The sequence below is a fragment of the Pan paniscus genome, chromosome 6, assembly GCF_029289425.2.
Source record: "Pan paniscus chromosome 6, NHGRI_mPanPan1-v2.0_pri, whole genome shotgun sequence".
Classification (NCBI taxonomy): Eukaryota; Metazoa; Chordata; class Mammalia; order Primates; family Hominidae; genus Pan; species Pan paniscus.
This window is the reverse complement of record NC_073255.2, coordinates 39,742,142-39,765,143: the sequence shown is the minus strand read 5'-3', so window position 1 is coordinate 39,765,143 and position 23,002 is coordinate 39,742,142. Positions and strand designations below refer to the sequence as shown.

The 23,002-nt window shown below is 37.0% G+C and overlaps 1 protein-coding gene across 1 annotated transcript in view; it reads left to right on the top strand.

Moving 5' to 3' along the window:
- DPY19L1 (dpy-19 like C-mannosyltransferase 1) overlaps positions 1 to 22,569 on the top strand; it is a 108,717-nt gene extending 86,148 nt beyond the window's left edge. Inside the window, exons 14-22 of the mRNA XM_034963929.2 lie at positions 1,561 to 1,662; positions 3,747 to 3,818; positions 5,732 to 5,781; positions 8,816 to 8,840; positions 9,571 to 9,690; positions 11,131 to 11,305; positions 12,083 to 12,182; positions 13,345 to 13,470; positions 19,731 to 22,569. Coding sequence (XP_034819820.1) covers positions 1,561 to 1,662; positions 3,747 to 3,818; positions 5,732 to 5,781; positions 8,816 to 8,840; positions 9,571 to 9,690; positions 11,131 to 11,305; positions 12,083 to 12,182; positions 13,345 to 13,470; positions 19,731 to 19,887 — 927 coding nt within the window. The 3' untranslated portion in view covers positions 19,888 to 22,569. The remainder of the gene's footprint in view (positions 1 to 1,560; positions 1,663 to 3,746; positions 3,819 to 5,731; positions 5,782 to 8,815; positions 8,841 to 9,570; positions 9,691 to 11,130; positions 11,306 to 12,082; positions 12,183 to 13,344; positions 13,471 to 19,730) is intronic.
- Positions 22,570 to 23,002: the final 433 nt, after the last annotated feature.

Below are 23,002 nucleotides of genomic sequence, written 5' to 3'. Positions count from 1 at the left end.
GCAATTTCTAGGTATTTTCTAGTTGTATTGCATTTATAATCAAATATATACATATTTTTGGAATTTATTGTTACATGGTATGTGAATATTCAAAAATATTTCACTTGTGTTCAAGGATAATGTGTATTCTCTTTGTGTAGTTTATATTTTCTGTTTGTGAGCTAATTGATTGTATTCACCTTTTATGTTAACTTTTGTCAGCTTTTTTATTCAAGGAGGCAGTGTTTAACATTTTCAATGAACACTGTCAACTTTTCTATTTCTTCCTTTAGTTTTTGTCAGTTCTTATTCTGTGTACTTTGAATCTATATTTTCAACTGCAGATATGTTGGCAATATGTATAATCTTGCTTTTTTGTTAATTTTACTAGCATATAATATTTATTGTCTCTTTTGATATATTTTTTGCTTAAATTCAGTTTTGTGAGACATTATAATTGCTAACAGATTTCTTTGTTTTAAACTTACCTGGTATATCTTCTTCCATTCTTCTGTTTTCAACCTTTCAGCATACGTTTAAGTATTTCTTTTGGTGACAACATAATATTAGACTTTTTTCCCTTAAGTCCAATTTAAGCATCTGTCCCTTAATTAGTGAATTTATGCTCTTTACATATATGGTAATTGTCATAATACTAGGACTTATTTCTTTCATTTTGTTTGGGATTTGTTTTCTTATGCTATTTTAGGTGCTGTATATTCTTCCTATTGATTTCTTACGCTTATCAGCATACATTTCTTCTCCCAACAAGACATAGTATTTTGAAATGCTTCATCACATACCTGCCACCATCTAGTTCCTACTCTTACCCTGTTCCTTCTGCTTCATGTAGATATCATATAGAATTTTAGTCATGGTTTGTCCTAGATATAATTTCTCCTCTTTTCTTTGGTTGTTGCTTTTTTAGACTATAATGAACTTGAACATTTGGCAAATGTTTTATGTCTTTGTGCCCTAGTTTTCTTATTTATAAAGTGAAAATCCACCTTCCTCACATGGCTTTTTGTGGGAGGTAAATGTGGCAGTGTGAGTGAGAATCCTTCATAACATGTGAATAATTATATGAGAGGTGATTATCAGTCAAGAAGTACCTTTTATTCCAGTACCTGCCCATTTCTACTTCACTCAAGTACTCTTTTCAATCTCCTTTTCAGAATTCGTATTTCTTTTTCTTTACCCCATAGTCCTTTGTGCTTTTATGATTAAAAGAAGTCTGTGTGTGTTCCCAAGCCCAGAGCTGCTGGTAGGCTCCAGCAAGGGAGATGCTGTGCGGCCTGTTTCACCAGGTTTAGCACAGTAAGCTGGGAAAACCCAAGGGAAAAAGCCTTTGGGATGTCGATGAGTGTGGAAGGTAGGGTGTCATTGGAGCTATCACTATTCAGCAAAAGAAGGGAACTGTGAAGGTGGAGGATATAGCATTTCCTTCTTTAACAAAAGCAGGCTTGGTGTGGGAACAGTGGGCTCTATAATGTAATGAAAACTATTTTCAGATACTATTGAAATTAAAATATATTATTGCAGTATATGGCTTAATATAATGGTAACTTTATTTCTTACCAGGCTCATATTGGCAACTTACTAACATCAAAATTCTTTAGTTATAAGGATTTTGATACTTTATTGTATACCTGTGCAGCGGAGTTTGACTTTATGGAAAAAGAGGTAAGATGTGATTTCTAGTTCTGTTTCCTAAGGTTTTGGCCCATACATTTTTCATAAGCAGTGCCCCTCTTATATCAGACTCTTTATGTGCTGTTACCTCAGCTTGAAGGAGAAGGAAAATCTGGCAGCTTAGAGGAAGATTTTTCTGTTTACTTTAGTGCAGCTCCCTGAAATATATGGCCTTTACTCATTTTGATAATTTAGAAATACACAGACTAGCAGTGGTTTTCTAGGTGAGTAAACACAGAGGCATTTCAAGTTGCCATTTTTCAGTGATAGCATTAATTTAGTCAAGGTCTCAAACTCTTACATTTCCACTCATTTTGTGGTTATTTAAATAGATATTTGCTTTGAAACATCAAGTCCAAGCTTTTCATTCCAACAGCATTTTTCTTTCTAAAACTGTATTCAGAGATTTAGAAGGAAAGCAGAGAGTAGTTTAGTGGATTGTGAGACAGAAGCCTGTAATTTTGCTTGATGTTCTTGAACAAGCAACTCTCATTCCTTGTGTTACAGTTTACTAGTTTCTAGTAGCATGCCATAAACAGATATTGTGAAGACAAAATGAGATAATACAAAGGAAAGTACTTTGATATTTTAAATAAGTAAATATTTAAATAAAATATTAATTTGCAATACTTTATGAGCTGGTTTAGTTCGACAAGCATGTATATATGTGCATTTTTAACACCATCCATGTGGTACTGATTAATTATATTATCTGTGTCACTCCTTCAGAGTGGTATGTGTGTGTATATGAAACTGGCCAACAATACTCTATTGACATGTTAGTTTCCCTCATGATCCCACTGTGTTAGCCCAGTGTCCAGAGTTCCAGACCAGTGGATGACAGGGCACCACACAGGAAACTTTTATCTACCAGCCATTCGGAGTTGAGTGTGTTCTGCAGAGGTACTGTTTACTCCAGTGGCCTGTCAGTCTTCATTTATTGTGTTCCAGCAAATGGTTTTGACACACAGTGGCTGACAAAGGTATATGAGTTTTAGTGTTAAACCTGCTGAAACAAACGAAGCATATCTTGCAAGACATTGAAATGCATGTTCATAGGGGTTCAAAACTCCTTCAAATATTAGAGAATTAGGATGTGGTGAAGTTGTTTAATGTTATTGAGAACATCATACATACTGCTACAATCTGAGAGTATTAAACATAAGCTATGTGATGAAAGAAATAATTTATTGAGACATAGCATGACTTCAGCTAATTTGAAGAAAATAGCAAAGCTGTTTCCAGCATACCATTCCTCATCACTGTAAGTATCTTAATTCATAGGGACTGTGCTGTAGAGACAGAGTAGTGTCAGTTCAGGGAACATATGTTCCAATTATGGTACACCTATACAGTGGAGAAGAGGGGAAAATTTAACATGGTATTTCCTAATATGATATCATACTGACATGGAAAGATGCTTAAGATATATAAGGGAGTAAACAAAATGATATAGTCTTATTAACCCATAATTAACACACATAAAAGTAAAAAAAGTATAAAAGCAAAATTTTAACAGTGGTTTTTTGGGTGGAGAGGTAATTGAGAGGTGCACAGGCTCACAATGTGTAGGGCTTTGTTATTAAACTTATTTCTATTTTTTTTTCTGCTACTAAGGAAAATGTAAAAGTCTTTTGTTCCCCTCAAACATAGATCATTATTTTGTTTATGCGTGAGAAAGTGTGTGTGTGTGTGTTTCAAGGATAATATTTTTATCCCCCACAAAATATACAGGAAAAGCTTATTCCATTTAAGGAGCTTTACGTACCTTAGATGAATATTAAGTTGGTCTCTCTAGTTAGATAAGTAGCATGCAAAAAATGAGCAGTAATCTCTTCAGTGACATTTCATACTTACAGGTGTTTGGGTACTGTATTTTTAGTGTTTCAACTCAGCATTTTGGGGAAGTTCATTTCTATGGAAATGCACCTTCCTTTTTATGATGGCAGTCAGTGAGTAGATTGGTGAATGTTCATATTTCTCTACTTTCAGAAATTTACCTATTTCATTATTTGAAATGAAATTTTGTTTGGTTAAAATGTTTCCTTCTAACAAAACATCTCTTTGAATTTCAGACTCCACTGAGATACACAAAGACATTATTGCTTCCAGTTGTTCTTGTAGTGTTTGTTGCTATTGTTAGAAAGGTATGTCTATCACTTAAGACCTCTTTCTTATAATAGAATATTTTCTTGTTTTTACATAGTAGTCGCATATACTTGGCCACATTTATCTGATACAATGTTTTGTATGGGCTTACTGTAACATATTCTATGTTTTCTTAATGATAGCTTTTGATAGACATTTATATAGCTTCAAAATATTCTATCTGCTAGCATAAAACAGACATCAGAAAAGGATGGCTCAAGTTCCGATAGTCATGTATTTTGGAAAGCATGATCAGAGACCATATTGACCCAGATACAACTTGCCTGTGTAAATTATTACTGGCTTTTACCTTTAATGTAATATTTCCCTAAAATATTTAAAATATACCTAAGTGACTTGTGCAGTGTGCAATAACTCCTGGATTGTGTTTATTATTAATCAGAAAGAAAAAACAGAGTATTTGCAATATGTTGATGAACTAGATAAAATGTTTAGGTCCCCAAGTTGGCTTTGATGATAAAATTCAAAGCCCAGATATAAATAAGGTCAAAGCAAGTGTGATATTCCCTCTCTTTTTTTCTTTAAGAATTGTGCACTCTGTAACCAAATGTGTCTTAAGAGAATGAACAGAAGTTAATCTGTGATGGAAAAAGAGACGACAGACCTTAAAAGTTTCCTGATATGTGGCCAGTCATTTCTGTGTTAACACAATGTCATTTATTTGTAGAATATTCTGTATTATAACAATTGTTCATGTTATATATTTGTACTCTGCTTTGTATAGAACATTTTCACATGAGTATTTAAATTGGTTATTCAACAGCCCTATGGGGTAGACAAATGTTATCTCCATTTTAACATACAGAACTGAAAGATCAAAGATGTTGTTAGGAGCCTCACATCATGTCCACTTAAAAGCAAGGGAAGAGTGAGACTCGGGCTCTGCACCTTCCCCTATCGTTGGGCTATGTCTGGTATTCAGCTGTGTACTCCGACAGCACTTTTAATCTCTAATCAGTTAAGAGTCAGTTCCTGCTGTGTGCTAGGCTTTGTGTGTGCTTTGCACTTTTATATAGTTTATGTGGATTTGCACCTAGTGGGTACTCAAAAAATACTAAGCATTGGCCATCCAGAACATATGCAAAAGACAGCAACCTGAGTGGTGAGAGATGATGAAAACTATTAGCTAGGCTGTTTCGTTTAAAGAAGAAAAGATGTAGATGGAAAGCGGATAATTACTTTGAAATATGGTAAAAGCCTGTGCCTTGAAAATAAGGTTACACACAATCTGGCTCCTTAGAATCATGGCCAATTCCAGGCGGTATGACTTTTGACCAGAACTGATCTCGACTGATAAGGAAAGTGTTATAGATTCAAGCAGCAGCTGGTGGATTCTAAGGGCTGGATTACAGCCTGTCATCAGTGTTGTAGAGAATATTTGTACTGGAGATAGGATTTTAGATTAGATGACCTCCTCATTATTGCTGAATATGAAAGCACAGTGACTGTGTTTTGAATGCTTCCAGCTGTGATTATCAACCTCTGAGCCAGCTCTCCAGTTTTCTGAGTGCACTGTTAAGAAGAAGTGTTGCCAACAACGTTGGCATGGTGGAAGCAGCACTGAATGTGAATTTGAAGCCAGAAGATCTGGTTTCAAGACTGCAGTGCTTCTTAGTAGTTGTCTACCTACAGGGCAATCATTTAATCCATATGAACCTGTTGCTCATTTACAAAACGAGGATGATATAATCTACCCAACAGGGTTGTTGAATATTAGCTTTGATCAGATACTATACAAATATAAGATTATGTTGTTGTGATTATTATTTTCTGAGTTATCTCTATACTTATATTTTCATTAAAAGTTATTTTACAGTTTAGAAGATACTTTATTTAAAATATCATTTTTCCCAACACAGCTTTTCTAAAGTGTTTCGAAATCTATTCACAGATTATTAGTGATATGTGGGGTGTCTTAGCTAAACAACAGACACATGTAAGGTAAATATGCTATTAAGAATTTTATTACCTCCTCTGTTCATTTATTAAATGGATATTTACAGTGTATTAATTGTATACTTACATGTTGTGTACCTAATATTTGATAATTGATGTTTTTATTGTGGTCATTTCCCTTCCTGGCATTTCTTCTTATTTCCTATCTGTGCAGAACACAGCACATCACTTATTCATCCTTCAGATGTTATCCAGTACAGTCTGACAGTAGCCCTGCACATAATCTACACTCAGAGGACACAGTTTTGTACTTCATTTCAGCAGGGAAAGTAAATTATTACGTGAGTGGTTTTAGGACCAGTGGACTGCCTTTTTGGAAATGAGCAGGGAAATATAAAACTGGATTCATACCTCACTTTTTACAGAAAATAAATTTCAGATGAACCAGAGAATTATGTATAGGAAAAAAAAACCCAAAATTAACCAAGAGGGTTTGTTTATAACCTGAGAGTTAGAGAGGCCTATAGCATGCTTGGTATTTTCCACCATCACACCCTTTGTCTTACTCTCTTACCATTTGTCACCCTTTGTACTTAAATGTTGATGTGTGACCCGTATCTCCTGAAGGGAGCGATCATTTTTGTTCAACAGTTTATATACAGTGCCTGCAAGATAGTAAAGGATAGTAGTTGAATGAGTGAGTATTTACATATGACTAATGAACATGAAAAGGTAGTCTTGGTCCTATGGTAAAGACATTCAGGTTGAAGTGAAGACCTTTTCACTTCTCATATTTCTAAAAATTAATAGTATATCCAATGCTTGCAAGAGTGGGAGGTAGTAGATGGGAGGGAAATTTGGCAATACCCAGTAAAACATATAGTGGGCCTGTCCTTTAGCCCTGCAGGTTCCAACAGTGCAAGTGTACCCTCTAGAGATGCTCACAGAAATACAGAGATGATGGGGAGAGATGCCTTTTGTAGTATTGTGTGTTATGTGAGAAATGGAAACATCCAAAATATCTACTATGATACATAGAGTGGAATGTTAGGCTATCTTTATGGAAATAGGTCCAGTATACATTATTGAATTTTAAAAATTGCCAGTGTGTGTGTGTATAGGATAATTATACTTCTCTTTAAAATTTAGAGATTTTTATGTGTTTGTGCATAGAAATGATCTGGAAAGATAAATCCTGTAATTATTAAGAGTGTGGGATTAGAGGATGGAGTGAAGGTAGTTTTAACTCTACTTTTATTCTTTTGTGGGATTTTGGGGGGAGAAGGATTGTTGAATGTGTATGTATCTATATTTTCTTTTTTTTAGTTTTTCTTTTTCTTTTTTTTTTTTGAGACAGAGCCTCGCTCTGTCACCCAGGCTGGAGGAGTGCAGTGGCACGATCTCGGCTCACTGCAACCTCCGCCTCCCGGGTTCAGGGGATTCGTCTGCGTCAGCCTCCTGAATAGCTAAGACTACAGGTGACCACCACCACACCCAGCTAATTTTTGTATTTTTAGTAGAGACGGGGTTTCACCATATTGGCCAGGCTGGTCTTGAACTCATGAACTCGTGATCTGCCTGCCTTAGCCTCCCAAAGTGCTGAGATTATAGGCATGAGCCACTGCACCTGGCCCTATATTTTATTTTATAATTTGAATATACACACCCTTGTATTATTCCCTCACCTCCAAGTCTCTGCCAACATAATGATAAATTATTGCACATACTCCTGAGAGAATCCTTGTTCTCATTTAGAAACAATTTACTGTAACATATACAGGTATATGTTTATACCTGTAACATTTGAGTTGAGGGCTAAGGGAGAAAGAAAAACGTTCTGGTTTACAATGCCAAATTTTTTCTTCATTTGAGGTGAAATTATTTTTGAAGAGCTCAGGAAGAAGCTACAAAGTTTCAGCTGTAGTATGCAACTCTGGAAGAGGAAGGTGGAACTTCTCACAGAAACAAAGCTGTCCCTTCAAGAGTAATAACTCACCTATAGAAGTAATTATAGGAAACCATTGAGCTTCATGGAGTTGTCAGTTCAAATAGGATCAGAGCTCTTTTTTGGAAGAGGAGTGGCATGTTGACATTTTATTTTGCATAGCTACCAAAGCCAGTGTAAAAAGGAGAAGAGTAGGACATAAATTTTAACTATCAAAGACATGAATGCCAATATTCTCTTTACTCAAAGACCCAGGAAGTAAAGTGGGATAGAGACAGCATGATGTAGTAAAAAGTATATTGGCTCTGAAGTCAGTCAGAATATAGTCCTGGCTGCCACTTACTAGCTCTGTGATTCCTTTCCTTGGCTGTAAATTGGGGTAATAAATGGTTGTAGGATTAGAGTTAATGGAATGTACTAAGCATATTAACATTGTAAGTACTCAACAAATGGTAACTGATAGTTTTTACTTGGTGTGAAAGAAGAATAAAGAACTGTTTCATCTCCTTCACTAGCCCCTTATGTGTCCTGAGTTTGCTAATATATCAGTCTTTTTGAGGCTAGATTCTCAAATTAGATTATATGCTACCTGGATTAACAGTTTATTGATACACTTGTTCATTCATTAAAAATGTTGAGCTCTAAGTGTCAGGTATTACTCTAGGTCTTGGGAACATATCAGTGCTTAAGAAAGAGAAGATGTGTGTTGTCAACTCACACATTTCTGTCTCTGACCCAGACTTCTCCCTTGAACTCAGATTTACACATATAACCACCTATTTGTTATCTCTACTTGGTTGCCTAGTGAAAATCTCAAAGGTTTTTTTCATTCCATGCTTTGCTGGGGTATCACCAGTGAGGGAGCTGGGACACCACCGTGTGCCTTTGTTGTCCTAATAAATACCCATGTAGTCAAATAGGATATAATACAACATTGTCATTCTTCATAAATTTTCTTAAAATAGTATAGCACCAGTTTTGGCATGTGACTTTTAGTTATTTTGATTTGCCTGTGTGTGTCCTGAGAGAATGTTATAGAAGTTGTAAAACTCCTATTTGCAAGATGAAAATGCAAATATATGAAGTAAGTGCTTCAATAATGAATTGATAGCAATATATTTTTTTCTGTTCCAGAAAACACCAGTTTGATCATGGAGAGGTAAAGACTTAATATCACTATAATTTTACTTATCTTAAAGTTGCATGCATTTGGACTTTCCTTTCTAGTTCCAGTTTCTAACTTTGTTGGCAATTGTCAGCAATCATCTTGAAAATAGCCTGTTATGTGTTTTTATGAGAATGCTACATGCAGATTCACTGACTATTCATTTGTTAAAATTAACTAGGAAACTCATTTGTTCTGCTCTGATCATCTTTACGCTAACAGCAGTTGATTTCTGGAGCCCATTTAGACATACGTATGAGGTGTCTATTGCATGATTAGAAATCACTTTCCTCTCTGCTCACCTTGCTTGAGGCCTCAGAGATGTGATTGGTTACTGCTCCCATCTCCTAGTGGTCCAGTCTGGTTTTGAGGGCAGTTCCAAGGTGGAGCCCTCAGATCTTGAGGCAGCAGTCATTTCTTTTACCACTGTCTTTTCTTGGTCTGATGGTAGCATCAAGGTTGATTAAAAAATGTGGGCTTTATTAACCACAGATTTGACTCTGAGAATCACAGAAACACTTGCCTTAATGACTTTATAATTTTAGCCTTCCACTAAAATGGAACAGTTTGAAAGTGAATTTTAAGAATTGTTTTCGAAATTTCAGAAACCTTAGTAGTATTTTTTGTTACTAAGGAGAACGTACCCCTTTCTGCATATTGCCAGTTTAGTATTCTTAAACTTCACAAACAGTAGGAGTAAAAAACATTTTCTTCTTTCTTTCAGCTGGTTTACCATGCATTGCAATTGTTAGCATATACAGCCCTTGGTATTTTAATTATGAGACTAAAACTCTTCTTGACACCACACATGTGTGTTATGGCATCACTGATCTGCTCAAGACAGGTAACATGTTATGTTGGAGTATAGCTACTATGATAATTTTAGTCTTTATTATTGAGTGGCCCTAAAATAATGAATTACAAAGTCTTTTAAGTGATTATAGTTAAAGCTCTTCATGGTTTTGTACTTATCTTTCTTAAAGGGTAAGGGCCAAAGCTGATCATTTTCTATCTTTCTAAAGATTTAAAATAGTTGTTGGTGTACAACAAATACCGATTTAGTACAGACTGAGTTCATGAGTGATTACTGCAGGTGCTGATAGAAAGCAGAGCTTAATTGTACAAATAATAACTTTTTTTGTTTTGACATTCATATCACAAAGAATTCTAATAATTTCAAGTTATAAGTGCTTGAAAATTATATGTTCTTTTTTTAGTATCAAACTTATTTTTTTTTCATTTGGTGCAATTTGTGTGCACATTCTTGACTTGTGCTTTTTAAAATTTAGTTTAAGCCTTCCTTGGTGGTTTGCTGCTTATTTTTCCTGGATAGCTGCCTCCTTGTTCTGTATTCACAGATTTATGCTTCTCCATAGTGTCACCTTTCCATCAGTCAACCAGCCTAGGTACAACAGCAGCACCTCCCTTAGACGTAGCAGATAGTCACTAAGCACCTACACTGTGCACTCTAGGGATGGAGGAGAGAGTAGTAGACAGAAAAGTCAAAAGCCAGTGTTTATAAGCCCTCAAGAAACTTGAAATCTAGCTCTGTAGACATGTGGAGAAAGATCAAGAGAACAAAGTGTTGTTATGGAGTGTGGACTATTTGGATGTAGAAAAAATTAGCCAGCCTTGAGGTTCCCAATCAGTATGTTGTATTATGTTAGAAAGGCACTACTTTCCACCTTTCTGACCCCTTCAGGCTGGCACAGGAAAGGAGGCTGGTTGGAAGCCTTTAATCTTGAGTCTTATCCCACAGCATGACTGATGATATAGGTTGGTGCAAAAGTAATTGTGGATTTTGTCGTTAAAAATAGCAAAACCCGCAATTACTTTTGCACCAACCTAATAGAAAGTGTCACCCAGGGCAGGTTTTGCAAGTGTGGGGTTCCTGCTGGTCACACAGGACCTCACATTCAGAAGGACCCTGAACTTGATTGAATGTTTGCTGCTGCTGTTTTGAACGTCTTAATTTTTTAACAAGAGACCCCACATTTTTGTTTTGTACTGGGCCTTGTAAATTGGTTGTGGCTTTACTTGAATCTGGGAGTAGAGAAAGCAGGTTGAGAAAAGAGCTTCCTACATTGTGTTCCACTTATATGGGGCTGATGGTAGAATCCTTTTGATCCCAAAGATTATTATTTTGGGGCTTTTTCTTTAGGATAATTAATCCTTTATTTGGGACTCTAGCAGAGGCCTTATTCTTCTCTGGGAAGAAGTTTTGCATAACAGATGCATACTACTTATACTAACAATTACCAATGTATTCTTAATTTGGTTTCAGCTATTTGGATGGCTCTTTTGCAAAGTACATCCTGGTGCTGTTGTGTTTGCTATATTAGCAGCAATGTCAATACAAGGTTCAGCAAATCTGCAAACCCAGTGGAATATTGTAGGGGAGTTCAGCAATTTGCCCCAAGAAGAACTTATAGAATGGATCAAATATAGTACTAAACCAGGTAAAAAAAAAAAAAAAAAAGAAAAAAAAAGTCATATTATTTAGCTGTTTTTCCCACAATTTTATATACCACTGCAAACTCTTAAACCCTAGTTACTTCCACTGATCTCACTCTTTCTAAGCAATGTTGCTTTTAGAATAGCTAAAACAAAGGAGATATCAATCCTTTTTAAATGGTTTGCAGGGGAAATGTTATACATATGTTCTTAGTAATTTATTCTGCCATTTTTTATAGATTTTGATTTTAATTTTTTCAAAATTTATTCACAGTCATAAATGCCACATTTAAAATAATTTTTACTGTGCTTATTTTCTTAATGAATTTTTAATATTAGTCTTTCACATTCCTTCTTGAAATAAACTCATGGAATGTGACATTCATGTGTGGAAAGGGAGACTTTGTTGTCATCTGAGTATCAAATGATTGAATACTAAATCATCTTCCAGAACTCTACTGTAAAGCTTTCCTAGTCCATTTGATACTTCTTTTTTAGATTCAGGAAAGATTTCTAAGATTTTTTCTTTAAAGAAAGAAAGAAATCTTTAATGATGAGATGATGAAGCTCTGTTTTCCAAGGAAAATAGTTTACCCAGGCCTGGCTGCCAACTGCTACTTTATCAGCCATCTGACTTCATGCTAGTTCTGCCATTGAATCTTGAAGTCATGAACCTGCTGGGCTTCCGCTCTGTTACCTGTGAAATAATTGATTTACACTTGAAGGAGACACCTTCTTGCCTTCACTGAGGGTCTTCCTGAGACCTTCCTCTTGCCTTCCAGATGCAGTGTTTGCAGGTGCCATGCCCACGATGGCAAGTGTTAAGCTCTCTGCACTTCGGCCCATTGTGAATCATCCACATTATGAAGACGCAGGCTTGAGGTCAGTGCACAGTCTTGCATCATCAAAACAAACCTCCCATGCAAACAGACAGTGAGTGGAGGACACCAGCAAAGTAATAAGGAATGTTTCAAAAGGATATGATGAACTGAGGCTTATCGAGTCAGGGAGCAGAAAGCTGAAATAAGACCGCTAAGCTCTAAACAAATCCGTTAAAGCTTCACAGGGCAGGAAAGTGACAACTTTGGGGGCTCTCTTCTCTACCAGGCATATAAACGAAGTCATACTATAGCACTTTCCCACAGGTTAACAGGGCTCTAAAATGTCCAAGTCCTTTTCATCCTGTAACTCCCTGGGGAGTTTAGCTTAGAGTGTTTATTAAGGTTTTCTCATAGGTGATTTTTCTTGAGTTTGGAGAAGTCATTTGAAATAGAATCCCATTCAAAGAGGAGTTTATTCTGGTTTTCACCAGTATAGCCTGTTAGAATGATCTTGGGTGTTTTATGTTTTTTTAGATTTTTTTGAGACTTTAAAAAATAATTTAGAGATGTGTTGTCCAAATTTTTTTTAAAAAATTTAATTTTTCTTGCAGTTTCTAAGGCACCTGCCTTAGAAACTATTCATTTTCTAAGTGATTAGGTGAATCTTATTAGCATCTTCTTTTGCATAACAATGGCATGTACATTCACAAATAAGCTTTTTCATTAAAAAATCAATCTCATCAAGCTAATTTCCAGACCAATTTTGTTAAATAAGTTTAGTTTTTCTTAAATCTAGAAATAAAATGAAGAACCATTTAATGTGAATTATTGTTGATGTCAAAGTTGGGACTGTTGCAGCTTCACAGTAGTCCTATAGTTGTGTTTGTTGTAGTTCATCCCTATTCACACACAGGGTACCTTACTCTTATATGTGATAGAGTAGTGAAGAATTTAAGACAAATAAATAAGTGAACAAACACAAAGAGACCAAGTTTGGAAATGTAGGGGTGTGTTAAAGGTCACCCTCTTCTCCACAACTTGTCCTCCTCCTGCCTTCTGCTTTTGACCTCACTGATGCCCCTTAGCGGGAACTTCCATGGGGAATTTCCTCCTGACTGGATTCTTCTTCATCGTCTTCTAGTCTAATTCAGTGCTTTCTTCCAAATGTGTTATTGTATCGTTTTAGTCTTGAAAATTTTATGCCCAATTATTTTTCTTTAAAGAGCCAGAACGAAAATAGTATACTCAATGTATAGTCGGAAAGCAGCCGAAGAAGTGAAGCGAGAACTGATAAAGTTAAAAGTGAACTATTACATTCTAGAAGAGTCATGGTGTGTAAGAAGATCCAAGTGAGTATCAACACAGTTAACATTTTATAATCATAAGACATGAAGGTTAATTCAAGCACATGGCACAAGCTTTGCTGGTGGCGGGGGTGTGTATGTAACATAAAGTATACATGGAAAAACTTCTTTTTTTTTTTTTTTTAAACAGGCTCTCACTCTGTTGCCCAGGCTGGAGTGCACTGGCATGATCTGGGCTCACTGCAACCTCCGCTTAATTTTTGTATTTTTAGTGGAGATGGGGTTTTGCTGTGTTGACCAGGCTGGTCTCAAACTCCTGGCCTCAAGTGCTACTCCTGCCTTGGCCTCCCAAAGTGCTGGGAGTACAGGCGTGAGTCACCACGCCTGGCCTGAAAAAACTTTTTAGATAATGATTTGGAGACTTTCTTTTCTAGTCTTTATAAATATCTTTTTTTTAAAATAATGATTTGTATGTGTATACTACCTTAAAGAGATTTTATTGGCACTAGTTGATAATCTCCCAAATTGTTCATATTTGCCTTTGATGTTTTAAAAGAAACTTTTATTTAAAGTTGGATGTATTTTCTTTCAAAAGACTTCCAGGGTCTGAAACCAAGTAATGGGGAGTCTCTTTTGGTGAAGTCAGGCAGCTGAGCACCAGGGGCTGCATTATCCTTACTGGGTCTCTGTGCTACACCATGTCCTGTCGATGGATGGGATACCCTGTCAGCAAAAACTCAGAATGAAACTATTCTTTCCTGGTGTTTCACATCTTACTTGAATGGGAAAATGACTCTACTGTGACCCACATTCTCTTGGGTTTATAGTTTTTAAGTTTCTATTTCCACAGAGATGTTTACTAAGCTGAGTATAGCTCCAAGTGACAGTAAGATCTTCAAAGCAGATGTGAATCTAAAGCTATCTAGAAATGTGGCACGTAAGTGAGTGGACACCAGGTGACAGTAGCCTGCTTTTAAAGTACCAAAACATTCACTTCATGAAGAGCACAGTACAGGAACAATTTTATCAGAAATAAACACTATTTTATGGAATAATAATATTTTTTAAATTCTTACTATTCTGTAACTAAACAAAAGCGTTCAAGAGATTGCTGTATTTGTGGCTTGATCACACTTGCCCACCATATATTTCAATGACACATATGGTATTAAGACAACATTGTTAAATACTGAGTCGTGAGTGAAAAATAGTTCTGTGACATAGTATCTACAGCTTTGCTCACAAGGAAACTAAAATAATTGTTGATTATAGAATGATTCTCCTATGAACGTGTGCTACGTGGTTTGAATTCAGTCAGGATTTATAGAAAATGTTATTTTGTAATAATTCAGAAAATGTTTTAAGCGTTTGTGAATATATGAAATTCACATACTCACCTTTAACATTGTTATATAAATTTAGGACAGAAAAGTTCTAAGCATCTCATGACGATCTTAGGAAATTATATGAAATGAATGATAGGCTGACATTTGCAATAGGAAGAACTCAGTTCTTAGCATAGCTTTCTACCAGAATGGGGATCTTCTTTATTTCTTTGGGCTTCACTCTCTTGAAACAACTGTAAGTTACTGGAACATAAAAATAATTTTCGTAACCTTTTTTCTCCAAGCTAACAATGAGCCTTTGAGAGTTCATTTTCTGCCTAGACCCCTGCATAGAGTTTGAATATGTGAAAGTTGCAGAGGCTTTGTGCTGTAGAGTGTTGGGAGAGCTCCCTGGATTTGCATAGCTCTAACAGTCTCATGTTTGGGTAGGCAGAGCACTGTTTTACCCACACAAGAAGGGATATGAAGGCAAATTCAGGAAGTATGGCAATAAACTTTGCACACTAAACAAAATCAGCAGACATTGAACTGACTTCAAGTCATTTACGAGCAATCAGACTGAGAGTTGGGGTGCAGAAGAGGGTGTGCTGGATTTCCCCATCTGGACCTTGACTTGCCATTTATTGTGTCTGTCACAGCAGGAGTTGAGTGGGAGGAAGCTACGAAAGTGACTCTCTCATCTGTTTTCCCCACTCATTAAAACAACACTCTCCATCTAGTACAAGATCTAAGCCAGGCTGATGACACACTGTCAGGAAACCTTGGACAGGTCCACTCTGCTTCAACCTTGACACAAAACAAAAGCTGTGCTTTCTGTCCTGACAGGGAAGCAAATGGGGAGTTCAGATAGGAGAGGAAAGTGAAGAATGACTAATATTTATCTAGTGTTTACATTTAGAGTAGGAAGTTTCTTGACAAAGCTTTCTGCCTGGTTTGGGACCTTCCTTATTTCCTTGGCCTTCACTCTCCATTTCAGTTATGATCAGCCTGAAACCCCTGTAGATTGCTGGGACGTGAAAGTATGTTGGAATGGGGGAAGCAGATGGGGAACTCAGTTAGGAGAGGAAGGGGAAGAGGGACCAATATTTATCTAGTGCTTAATCTGTGCCTGGCAATTGGTGAGCACTATGTTTAAATGATCTCATTTACAAGTGGCTTAATTGTATGGCTTGATTATTCCTTAAATATTTGACACTGTGTTTAAATATAAACACTCAAATATATTTGCATGCAAGTTGTAGATTAGTTTTTAATTAACTACAGTTCTCTGCTTTCTTTTACTCCAATAATAGAGTTGACATAGAATACATGTATTTAGAAGGAAATTATTCAGATTTTCACTAATGCTATTTGCAGATGGCTGGCCTGGGGAAACCTTGGGAAACTCAGATGAGGACTAAATAGTGTTGCACAAGGCAAACAGAGCTCCCCAAGACAGCTGTTTGCCCTCTCTTTTTCCTAAAAGCTGTTGAACTCAGGAAAACTGTGGGTCGTTCTCTACTTTCTGTGCGTCTCACTCTCTGCCACCATGGGCCCTCAGTGTTGTAACAGTTCAGCCTTGACATGTATGAGAAAATTACAAGGTAGAAAACCCATGCCCAGCCATATGATCATAGGTGTTCCATGTCAGTAGAAACCAGTGTCAGCAAGGGTGTGCAAAAAGTGTGCACTTGAACCCTCTTCATGGGAACACTCACTGGCAAAACATTTCTAGGGGATAGTTTGATGAAGGGAAGGTAAGAAAAAAATTGTGCAGTGCTTTGGCAGAGTGATAATGTTGCCTCTAGAGCAGGGGTCTCCAAGCCCCCGGCCATGGACCAGTACTGGTCTGTGGCCTGTTAGGAACCCAGTCTCACAGCAGGAGGTGAGCGGAGGGTGAACAAGCATTACAGCCTGAGGTCTGGCTCCTGTCAGATGAGTGGCAGCATTAGATTCTCATAGGAGTATGAACCCTATTGCGAACTGCACATGCGAGGGATCTAGGGTACGTGCTCCTTATGAGAATCTAATGCCTGATGATCTGAGGTGAAACAATTTCATCCCAAAACCATCGCCCCCACCCTCCAGCCCATGGAAAAATTGTCTTGCAGGAAACCAGTCCCTGGTGCCAAAAAGACTGGGGACCGCTGCTCTAGAGCTTTAGTTTGCAGAAGGGAGCTCTGCACAAGACTGTTTGTAGCTGCATTGCTTTATAATGGCAAAATGGGAAACAAAGTATCTGTCTGTAAAGAATTGGTTAAATAGTACATATGAGAACTAGCAGCTTTTAAAAACAGTAGAATAGATCTTTATGCACTGAGATGGAAAAATGGTTCCACATTTTATTGTTCAGTATACAGTCCCAGAATAATTCCATTTTTGTAAAAACAACTCAAGAGCATCTGCCAGGGTTTTCCAGAGGGACAGAACTAATAGGATAGATGTGGCCGGGCGCAGTGGGTCACGCCTGTAATCCCAGCACTTTGGGAGGCTGAGATGGGCAGATCATGAGGTCAGGAGATCGAGACCATCTTGGCTAACACGGTGAAACCTTATGTCTACTAAAAATACAAAAACTTAGCTGGGCGTGGTGGTGGGCACCTGTAATCCCAGCTATTCAGGAGGCAGAGGCAGGAGAATGATGTGAACCTGGGAGGTGGAGCTTGCAGTGAGCCAAGATCACACCACTGCACTCCAGCCTGGGCGACAGAGGGAAACGCCATCTCAAAAATAAAAAAAGGATAGATGTATATATGAAAGGGAGTTTATTAAGGAGTACTGACTCACACGATCACAAGGTGAGGCCCCACAATAGGCCATCTGCAAGCTGAGGAACAAAGAAGCCAGTCTGAGTCCCAAAACTTCAAAAGTAGGGAAGCTGACAGTGCAGCCTTCAATCTGTGGCTGAAGGCCCAAGGTCTCCTGGCAAACCACTGGTGTAGACCCAAGAGTCCAAAAACTGAAGAACTTGGAGTCTGATGTTCAAGGGCAGGAAACATCCAGCACAGGAGAAAGATGGAGGCCAGAAGACTGAGCCAGTCTAGTCCTTCCACAATTCTTTTGCCTGCTTTTATTCTAGCCATGCTGGCAGCTGATTAGATGGTACCCACACAGATTGAGGGTGGGTCAACCTCTCCCAGTCCACTGACTCAAACATTAATCTCCCTTGGCAACACCCTCACAGACACACCCAGGAACAATACTTTGATCCTTCAATCCAATCAAGTTGACACTCTATACTGACCATCACAGCATCTATGTATATAATGATATCTGTGTCTGTATGTGTGTCTGACATCGGAGAAAGATACAGCAGATAGCAAATATTGTATGTTCTCACTTATAAGTGGGAACTAAGCTACCAGGATGCGAAGCATAAGAAGGGTACGGACTGTGGACTCAGGGGAAGCGAGGAGTAGGGTGAGGGATAAAAGACTACACATTGGGTACACTTTACACTGCTCTGGTGATGGGTGCACCAAAATCTCAGTAACTGCCACTGAATAACTTATCCATGTAACCAAAACCACCTGTTTCCCAAAAGCTATTGAAATAATTTTTTTTTTTTTTAAAAAGGTCCAGCAGGATATATGCTGGATTGTTTATAGAAGTCACCTCTGAGAAATGCTATTGGAGATGATGGTGACTTTCATTTCTTAAAATGTATGTAGGTCTATATTTTGATACTTTTATAATGACTGATTATTATAAATTAAAGGTGTTATTTAAAAAGGGAAAATGATGTACATCCCTGCTACGGTGTTTGCCTCATGGTGGAGAGTGAGGGAGGGACTGCTACTAAACATAAGAGGGACTTGGGAATTTTTTTCTCTTATTTAAAAATAAAAAGGGAAGCAATTATGACAAACATGAGCAGTTGTCAATTCTCTATAATTTTCCCATGTTTTTCTGTTTTTTAAAATTCCTCAAAAGGTAGATAGCAGCATCCAACAGTTATATCCATAAAACTGTTCTTGATTTAAAATAAATGGTACTGTTATTTTGAAGGACTTATTTAGGCAAATGTCATATGCCAATTTATAAAGATATGTTGCTTTTGAGATTTAATTATGTGTTTAAGATGTATGCTCAACACTACCAGAATTTCTTTAAATTGATTCATTCTAGAATATCGACTGTCCAATTTAAGATGTTTTGACCTACTGATTTTTTTACTTTATGACAGTGTTAAAGCCATATGCATTCAGTAGAAAGCATATTTCAAATACCCATACAACCATTCTGTTTTTCAGTGTCAGTACAGCACTCAATAAATTACATGAGATATTCAATGTTTTGTTGTAAAATAGCATTTGTATTAGATGATTTTGTCCAACTGTAAGCTAATATAAGTGTTCCTAGCATGTTTAAGGTAGGCTAGGCTAAGCCGTGATGTTGGGTAGATTAGGTGTATTAAATGCATTTTCAACTTATGATGGGTTTATTGGAACATACCCCATTGTAAGTTGAGGAGCATCTATACAATTAATGCAGCTTCCCTGTGAACTAAGCATATTTGTTCATTATAATTTTTTAAATCAATGTCATACGTTTTTCTGTGTGAATGGTGCTAGATACCTGGTCTCTCATAATCCTCACAACAAACCTATGTCATGGGTGTTTATTTCCCCATTTTACAAATGTGAAAACTAAGACCAAGGGAAGCTACCTGCCTAGAACCACATTCTTGATAAGTAGCTGAGGCAGAGTTTAACTGAGGTGTCTCTTTCCGCAACACCTGGATATATGTATCTACAGGTCTGTTTCTTTCCTTATAGTCACCTTTGCTGCATTGACCTTGTCCTAAGGTGAGTCATGGCAGCTTATAAAAACATAAATAGCTATGTAACAGGATTGTTTAAAAACTAAAGTAATTTAAGGGGAAAAAAGGAATTGAGGTCAGGAATGTAAGAAGTGCTCTGCTTTGTCTGCAGTTATATAATGCATATTGATTTTTAACATGTACATTCATTTTTCTAGGCCTGGTTGCAGTATGCCTGAAATTTGGGATGTAGAAGATCCTGCCAATGCTGGGAAAACTCCCTTATGTAACCTCTTGGTGAAGGATTCCAAACCTCACTTCACCACTGTATTCCAGAACAGTGTTTACAAAGTCCTAGAAGTTGTAAAAGAATGACTGCTACATGACCTGCTGCCTACGGAGAACTACATCTGTAATGGTTTTAATGTTTTGCTAAGTCATGTGTTGTTCATATCCCAAAAACTTTTATAGGTAACTGTTTTCAAATAGAAAACGTTTTATTTGGTCAATTTGAATGTCATTCTAATTATAAAAATGACTTACACCTTTATCAATTGGTTACTATTTCAATGCACCCTTTAAAATTTGCTATGCAAATGAGTATATGCTTGTACTTGACTTTAATATTTGTGCTAAAGTGAGCAAAGCTACCTGTATAAAGAAAACACAGTGGGTTGTGACAAGGATGACATGAAAATACAGGACAATTCTGACAATGTAGGGGCTGATTTTATAGTGTAAGAACTATTAATGCCCCTTGCTTCTTTTTTCTGCCTCTTGCTCTTGTCTTTTGGACATTTCAGTGATTGTAAGTTCTTCGGTCATGTCAGCCCCTGTCATCAACTTGAGTTACAGTAGATGGGGCAGACATGGAGTGTTTGCTATATAGAACTATCTGTTTGTTTTACTTCCTTGTGCGCTTTTTGTTCTCTGTTCTCTTGTTAATGAAGCTTTTCCTGCCCATTATTAATCCAAACTCTTGGACCTTGTGGTTAGGAAATTCCCTTAACTTCCAGCCATATGGCATTATCGTGTCTCTTTCTCTCTCTCTCTTGCTCTCTCTCTTCTCCTCTTCCCCATATTTTCTGTCAAATAAGTACTGTTTACTCAGTTGCTTATCAAGTACTTATTCTTGGTTTTAAAAAAATTAATGGTAACTGTATTTTTCTCATTTTTTAGCATTATTCAAATGTTTATATTTTAATACCTTTAAACCACTTTAAAATTTTTTCATGTTTAATTATAGTTTTAAGAAAAACTATTTTGGACAACCCCAAATATAGTGCATCTAGAAACTAATGTATATTTGATTAGACATCATTTATAGTGGAACAGTAGACTGTAGTACATGGTAATTTTTCTTTTACTATTAAGATACAATAAAACATGACTAATTTTGCTGTCAAAAATGTAAAGAATAATGATAAATGGAGTTTTTATATTTTACTTTTAAGATTGCCTGTCTTTAATAAGACAAAGCCTTAAGCCTTATGTTATAATTTTGGTTCTAAAAACCATTTCAGTATGAGGAATAAGTATATTTCGTCCTCCTCTTTAGTTTTTTTCTTCCTATTTATTTTTATTTTGAAAAATTTCTACACCTTCTTTGAATTCCTTGTATGAATTTTTGTTTCTTAGAAGTTAATTTGTGTGAAATGAGATTCTTCAAAACGATGAAACCTCATAGCTCTGAGAAAAGGTTTTAGGGTTTTAAATTCTAAGCAAAGCGTGACTATGGCTGACTGACTACACATTTAATTATACAGCTTCTCTTTCTTAACCACAGGCAGATTAACCTCATTGTGGATTGTCCTTCAGACCTTAGTCCTCAGGCATGGTTTCTGGTGCCCACTCCTGGAAGCCACTGTTCCCTTTCTACCTTCTTACCAGAGCCCGAGGGCAGGCCTGGTCCCGGGGAAGCAGCAGCTTGCTGACATAAGTCAGCTGCAAAGGCTGAGGAGTGTGCCCTCAGAGAAGCACCGCCCCTAAGTCTTGCGCCAGCGCCTAGAGCCGCAGCTCCCAGGGATGCTCCTTCCCTGGAGGCAGCCCAGGAGAGGGACTCTGGCAGCGTTCTTCAGATTTGTGGCCACTGTTTCTCATTTGCTGGTTGACTGTTTTTATTTCTTAGGCTTTTGCTAGTTTTAGAAAATAGGGAAGCAGCCCCTGATTTGTGGATTAAAAGCAACATTTGAGCAATGATGCACAACAGTCCAGGAAAATGGGCGGTGGACACTTGAGGCTGAGGATGGGAGTCGACATGAGCAGGGAGAGGGAGGTGCGTGCTGCTTATCTGTGATTGTTGCTCACCTGAGTGTGGCTGATTGTGTACATCCAGCAGTTACAATTTTTAAAAATTATACTTTTACATTTATTTTATATTTTTCTCATCCCCAGTAATTTCCTTCCAAAGAAGTTCACATGTAATAAGTAGAAATTCTGTATAGGAAAAAAGCATTAAAAATACTATTATAACTGCTTTATTTGCTGGGAACCATTAAAAGTAGTATAAATTAGCTTTTTCCAGAAGGATCCTTTTGTAGCAGTGTTTATGAATGTAACCCCCAGCAAAATATGGCTATATATTAGGGGAGCCAGTTTGGAGCAGAGGCCTGAAGGTCCCTGCTATGCAGCCGTGGCCACAGCTCGCAGCCCAAGCACTGTGGAGCATCCGCACCTTTGATGGCAATGCAGATTGGTAGCAGGTTCCATAGGCGTACAAAACAGTATTAAAGCTCAGTGTTTTGCATATTGTTAGCATTTACAAATATTTTTGCTTTAGTATGAGGAAAGTAAGGATGGGCAAAGAGGCGATCAAAATAGCTATTGCTACATTTTCGAAAACAAAGTTGGGGCTGTATTTCTTTAAAAAGATAAGCCTCTAAAAATGCTTGGCAAAAAAAATATAGTGTTAAAATAGGCCAGTGATGTTAATGAGAAAATGAAAGTATGTATCAGGAATAAAGTGATATTGCATAGGAGTATTGTATTTTTATGAATTTTATGCCAGTTGTTTACATGTACTATATATGTTAAATTAAAAAAAATCATGAGAAATGAGGGAAGTGTTTTTCTTGATTGTTATTTTCATTTTCACCTTGATTGTGATCAAGTTCAGCCTCGTTTTGTAGTCAGATAGCCATGAACTGGTTTGAGTCAAGATGGCAGTCCTGAGAAGAGAGGGAGGGATCATAAACAGTGGGGGTAGACTCTTTGGTCTTGTTGTTGGTAGTGGTAGGTACTGAGGTTATCCAAACTTTTCCTGTATTTATGGTAGAGTCACTTACATTCCTTTTTTATCCTTTTCATCAAGGGACACAGTAATTCATTCAAACTATATATTGGGAATAATTAAAGGGTTGCTAAAAGCTGTTTTAATGTATTTAAAACATACATTGGTATCAACATTTTCTAAATTGTAACTCAATGTGTTTACTTGATACAAACATCAACTCTTGGTTCTTTCTCTATGTAGGAAAGACATTTCAGCTCT